Source organism: Mustela putorius, unplaced genomic scaffold (genome assembly GCF_011764305.1).
Source record: "Mustela putorius furo isolate JIRA1106 unplaced genomic scaffold, ASM1176430v1.1 tig00003987_pilon_pilon_pilon, whole genome shotgun sequence".
Taxonomy (NCBI): Eukaryota; Metazoa; Chordata; class Mammalia; order Carnivora; family Mustelidae; genus Mustela; species Mustela putorius.
The window spans coordinates 1,110,573-1,117,438 of record NW_025422126.1 but is presented as its reverse complement, the minus strand read 5'-3'; the positions used below and the strand labels follow the sequence as shown (position 1 = coordinate 1,117,438).

General features: G+C 34.7%; 1 protein-coding gene across 1 annotated transcript; it reads left to right on the top strand.

Annotated features, from left to right (window-relative positions):
• Window positions 1-518: 518 nt before the first annotated feature.
• On the top strand, window positions 519-1,469 carry LOC101680643 (olfactory receptor 52A5-like). Its single transcript, XM_004768269.2, has one exon. The coding sequence runs from the start codon at window positions 519-521 to the stop codon at window positions 1,467-1,469; it is 951 nt and encodes a 316-aa protein (XP_004768326.2).
• Window positions 1,470-6,866: the final 5,397 nt, after the last annotated feature.

Sequence of the window (6,866 nt, the reverse complement as noted above, 5' to 3'; positions counted from 1 at the left end):
GGTATTAAGGAGGGTACGTATTGCATGGAGCACTGGCTGTGATGCATAAATAATGAATCTTGGAACACTGAAAAAAAATAAAATTAAATTTTAAAAAAGCTCAAACTATAGTCAATGAGATATCCTTTAACTAATTATGCAAATAAGCCACTAAAATTTACACACACTAGAATAAGCATTTCTTTTTTTTCTATACTGAGCGTTTGTATGAATATGTAAGTATGTGTTTGTATCTGTATGAATGCATGACAGAGAGAGAGACAGAGACAGAGAAACTGGGAGACAAAACAGAAGACAAAACCAATATCCAAGTAAGTTATTGAAGGGGCCTATTTCTGGGTTCCTGGTCCCATTTAAATATCTCAGAAAAAAATGAGTATGCCCGACAAAATGCCAGTGAAATCATATTCAGCCTCTGTTTGTATGAATCTAGGTGAGAAGAGAAAACAGAAGACAGACGCTAAACATATACTGCCACTTTGAACCAGAAGCTCTGAACCAGGGTTCTCTAAGCCAGCATGATCAATCTCAATGGCACAGTCTTCATGCCCTCGGTGCTGACACTGATCGGGATCCCTGGATTGGAGTCTGTGCAGTTCTGGATTGGAATTCCTTTCTGTGCCATGTACATCACTGCTCTATTTGGAAATTCCCTGCTCCTGGTCATCATCAGATCTGAACGCAGCCTCCATGAGCCCATGTATCTCTTCCTGGCAATGCTTGGAGCAACGGACATTGCTCTCAGTACCTGCATCCTACCCAAAATGCTTGGAATATTCTGGTTTCATCTGCCAAAAATATACTTTGATGCTTGTCTCTTTCAGATGTGGCTCATCCATACCTTCCAGTGCATCGAATCAGGAATTCTGCTGGCCATGGCCCTAGATCGCTATGTGGCCATCTGTGATCCCCTGAGACATGCAACCATCTTTACCCACCAACTTCTCACTCAGATTGGGGTTGGAGTGACGCTCAGAGCAGCCCTCTTTGCAGCTCCGTGTCTCATCCTCATCAAATGTCGGCTGAAACACTACCGGACCACTGTGGTCTCCCATTCATACTGTGAGCACATGGCCATCGTGAAGTTGGCAGCAGAAGACATTCGAATTAACAAGATCTATGGTCTCTTTGTGGCTTTCATTATACTTGGATTAGACATAGTTTTTATCACACTCTCTTATATCCAAATATTTCTTACTGTCTTCAGTCTTCCTCAAAGGGAAGCTAGGCTCAAAGCCTTCAATACCTGCATTGCCCATATTTGTGTCTTCCTCGAGTTCTATCTCCTCGGTTTCTTCTCCTTCTTTACACACAGGTTTGGATTCCATATTCCACCCTACATTCATATTCTTCTGTCCAACCTTTATCTGCTTGTCCCTCCTTTGCTCAATCCTATTGTGTATGGGGTGAAGACCAAACAGATTCGAGATCGGATGTCCAAGATTTTCTACTCTAAGGATCCATCTTGATTTTTCACTATGTCATTTTATATCAAATAACAGCAACAACCATAAAATAGTGAAAAAAAATGTTCTTGGTGGAAGTTTAGGCCTTCTCAAGTTCATTGTGTAAAAGAATATGTAGTTATAGTTTTGCATTCAAGACAGTAAAGCTCTGACTCTTATTTTTAAATTTTCACTTGTTTTGGAACAAAGTTAGTTGAAACAGGCAGAGCTCATCATATCTAGTTCACACATGACATAGATGACAAAAATCATGAATAAATTTTTGAAGCTCAATCAGCTCTTTGTCACTAAGACAAATATTTCTTAAATCAAATTAAATGTTAATATTTTGGCCTCTGTTTAAAAACATCAAGTGACATTTTTTTCTTACTATGCAAGAAATTCAATATAATTCTAGTGTATATGAAACTAATTCTGTCATTTATCTACTACCATTTATGATCACACTTCATCATCCCAAAATTCTTTACTAAGTGATCATGAATTAAGCATTAAGTGGAGATTGAGATTTTTAATTTGTGCATCAAAATGTAATCATAGTTTCTTCTTTCCCCACAAAATATTTCACACAGACTATTATAGGGGTATATATATTAGATTTCTTAATGTAAATTAAATTCTAATAGAGAAATTTGAATGGAGGATAAATGAAATAAATATGGAATAATTAGCAGTGAGCATACTCACTTATTTTGTTGTAAGACCGTACAAAGAAGTAAAATAATATTTTAAATAGCAAGTTTTATAACTTTATAGATACATCAAATAAAAAATTTAAATGTAAAAGTCAGGTTCAGGCTAATAACAACTACTATGTAGGGAGATTCAAAACTATGGCTTAATGATAAAACAATATGGAACATGGGTTTGGACCTTCTCTCTTTCTATCTACTACCTCCTGGTTAGTGTATTTTAGTATCGTGTTTTTTTATGTAAACCTGACATTCACATTTTGTGTGGTTGATGAAGTATAGTGTCAGATTCTATGAGGGCAAAAAGTAACAGTTTCATTATATTTATGTGTTTGGACTTTGGAGTAAATTTTTCACATGGAGAACTAGTCATCTGCTGCACACCAAATTGTGTGGGATTTTTACCATTAACATTACACTTCTCTTTAATTGCCAGATGATCAGTAATCTGTATAGTGCCAAAGTCAGAATTTTTCCAATTGGACATTTATTTTCTTCCTTTTTTTTTTTTAAGATTTTATTTATTTATTTGACAGACAGAGATCACAAGTAGGCAGAGAAGCAGGCAGAGAGAGAGAGAGAGGAGGAAGCAGGCTCCCTGCTGAGCAGAGAGCCTGATGCGGGGCTTGATCCCAGGACCCTGTGATCATGACCTGAGCTGAAGGCAGAGGCTTTAACCCACTGAGCCACCCAGGGGCCCCTATTTTCTTCCTTTTAAGACAATATTCTCTTCAAGAGATACATCCATTTCTGTTACTTTTACCCTTCACACTCATTGTGGTATATCCTCTCCCTGGAGCCTCTGTCTCTGATTCCTATATTAGCAGAATCTTCCCTCTGTAGGATTTAGTCCAACATTTTTGATATCTTTCTCAGGATGACTTAATTGAGATTTCCTTTTGGGTTCAGTGTTATTCTTTGTAATCCATAGCAGTCTGTGCAGTTCAAACCATACTATATAAAAATGTATCTATCGTTTTGGGTATTACACTGGATGTCTAATAACAATATTGATCATGTAGCATCAATTAACCTTTTGTCATATATGTGACACTTAATTAATACTCAATGACTTGGACAGACTTTCATTGATTTCATTGACTTAGTGTGGTATTCACTGCCATAAGGAATTTTGAAGGATTGTTTAGGAGGAGAAACACAATCATAAAATCTCCTTATGTTACTGTTTAATTTACAGGATGAATCTCCCTAGTTCAGATATCTACTTGGCAGCTATTAATACAATCTAGAAAAAACTGGTGTAATTTATCTTCATATCTCCAATGCCTACTATGGTGCTGACATGATACATACAAAATAAAATTTTACTGAATAAATGTAATAATAAAATTCCATTCAAAATCTAGTTGCATTCTTATATGAATCCCATAAACTGTTTAATCCATGTTAGAGATGATGGGCATGAAAGCTGAGATTCATAGGAGGCCCGTCCCTCACCTTGGGTGGAAATTACAATATCAAAAAAGAAAAAGGGGCACTTGGGTGGCTCAGTCAGTTATGTGTCTCATTCGATCTCAGCTCAGGTCTTGACCTCAGGGTCATGAGTTCAAGCCTGCATGGGGTCCACACTGGACATGGAGCCTACTTAAAAGGAAAAAAAAAAAACAACTATAAAAAATGGTAGAATTAAATCTATCGTTTGGAATTTCTATTGAAAACCTCAGTGAACCTCGGGGTCCCTGGGTGGCTCAGTTACTTAAGCATCTACCTTCTGCTCAGGTTATGATCTCGGGGTCTTGGGATCGAGCCCTACATTGTGCTCCTTGCTCAGTGGGGAGTCTGCTTCTCCCTCTCCCTCTGCCCTTCATCCCCAGCTCATGCTCTCTCTTGCTCTTTCTCAAATGGATAATAAAAATAAAAAGTAAAGGAAACATGAGTGAATCTCAAGGGAAGTCAGTATGGGTTGATATATATAGAAAAATAAATGTAGATACAATTTTTGTAATGTGGATGTGGCTGTTTATATGTGCATTAATGTTCTGGTGCATGTGGTTGTATGCTCTAGCACTTTGTCTTTTGAGATGGCCTTTGAGCAGTGATTCATCAAAATCAGTGAGCCTAAAAGATACCTTCATCACAAGGAAGAACACTCAATCTGTTTGTCGAATTCCATTCTAGTGATCTTGAGTCCAGAATATGAACTAATTTTATTTTTTTTAGATTTAAAGCCTTAATGTAATAAACCTTCATTGTGTCTATTACATTTCTGCTCCAACTAAATGTAAATGCTTTAAAAGTAGAAAAATATTTGATTTGTCTATGGTTCATCAATGTTGTAGAACTTGACGTTGTAGGTTTCATACAAACACCCTACCTCTCTGATCATGAGTTCTGTTGATGTTGCACATCACTAGAGTTTGCTCCAAAATCTTAACTCTCATCTCCCAAACCTCACGGTGTATTCAAACAATATAACAAATCCTCTAGGACTATTCTTTTTATTCCTGACAACTGCACCCCATTCTTCAGCTAAATTTTATATCTTTCTCTGAGAACTTTAGGAAGACACCCACCTGCAAATTCTAGATTACATTTAGAATCTTTTTATTAATGCACTGTTATTTATGTCATTTAAATATATTTACAAAGTTTTTACTTTTTATATTTTTTAGTATTATGTTCAGTTAGCCAACATGCAGTACAGCATTAATTTTTGACGTAGTGTTCAATAATTCATTAGTTGCATATAACACCCAGTAAGTATTCATCACAACACATGCCCTCTTTAATACCCATCACTCAGTTACTCCATCCCCTTAGCCCTCTCCCTTCTGTGATCCACAGTTTGTTTACAAGTCCTGAGTCTCTCATGGTTTGTCTCCATCTCTGATTTCTTCCCATCCAGATTTCCATCTCTTCCCCTATGGTCCTCCATGCTATTCCTTATGTTCTACATATGAATAAAACCATATGATAATTGTCTTTCTCTGTTAATTGTATTTCTCTCTTATTTCACTTAGCATAATCCCCTTCAATTCCATCCACGTCAAAGCAAATGATAGGTATTCATCCCTTCTGAAGGCTAAGTAATATCCCATTGCATATATGAACCACATATTCTTTATCCGTTCATCTGGTGAAGGACATCTCAGCTCCTTCCACAAAGTTTTCTTTTTATATTATTTTTCACTTACAGAAAATTATGTCTGAATGCAATGATTAACCAAACACATTGCCTAAACTTTTATTTCCTCAAATGTCTGGCGTTATACTCTGAGTAGGTTATTGATTATAGGTTCAATGGGTCTTTACTAAGTAGTACATTGGTGGATTTACAATGATATTGATTACCTGCAGGATACATAATTTTAATAGAGAAATTTAATAAACTGAAGTTTTCATATTTTACTAATTAATAGTTTAGTATGATGGCAAAGGAAAGAAATAAATATATTAAGGGGTATTCTGCTACAGTGTTAAGTCTAAGGTGAAGTATAGTTGTTATATAATATAGAAATGTCATTCTAGTTAAATAAACCATCCCAAATAAAAATATGGCAGTATTTAACAGCATATTTACTTTGGGGGGAAAGCTAGTACAAAGGATACCCTTTTAACCAACATACATTTAACGGATAAAGTAGATTCCTAGATGTCCATGTTATACTAATGACATATATCTTATAGTCTGTTTTTTACAATACCAAAACATTTTATTTTTTTCAGCTGAATTCTATGCTCATCAAGAGTTATAGAATACATACTTTTGACAATTTATGAGTTAATTTTTGTTTTTGTAACATCATTTAGGCAAATAGAATGTAGAGTGTTGAAATAATGTAAAAATAAAAGGGACTGCATTATAAGTATCAATTTTAGATCCATGAAAACATGATATTCAATATTTTAAAAGCCTTAAGTACAGCATAATGTTAGTTTTAATATTTTCAATTGAATGTACTTACAATATATTAATGTAAGTGATTAGGGAGAATTTAATACTCTCCAAAAGTATTCTCCTTAACTACATCTTTAATTTCTTATTGCACCATAAGGAAGGTAAGATAAAGGTTTTTGGAAAGTGCTTTTCTTGGTATGGTTAATGAGAGAAAAACATACCTAGAAATATAAAAGAATTTTAGGAATAGGTTTTGACTGGTCTTATATTTAAAAATGGCAAATCATTATAATTTTGTCTGAAATTAAAATAAATTTTAAGAGTTCATATATGACTTTTTGATGATTCATGGATTTTATAAATCCAGAGATTTATAAAAGCTTATCATAATCTAGAAATTGCTGGAACCTTTGTGGAAATGTTAAATTAGAGTATTAAATACACATCCAAAGATGAGGAGTGTCCACTGATTAAAGATGTTGAGTTCCATACACATAAAAGCTATCATTTATTTAGTGCTTTATGTTCCACATATAATCCCATATGTCCTTTCATATACACTTGGCATCGTTTTAATAATTCCCAAAATTATCATTTCCATAAAGGAGAGAAATGTCACCAGAGATTTAAGTAATGTGTTAAATGTCATGCAAAATGAGGAAAGACTTAAACAAGTTTGACTGATTAAAAGTTTGTAATTTTTGTTTTATCAAATATTCTCTTTAATAAATAAAATGGGTATGTTTATATCATTAAAGGAGCAATTCCAGTCTTAGACTATTCTTGTATTCATCCTCCAATCACCTCACTCCATTCAGATAATTAAACGTAAGTGTGTGGTCCACACAT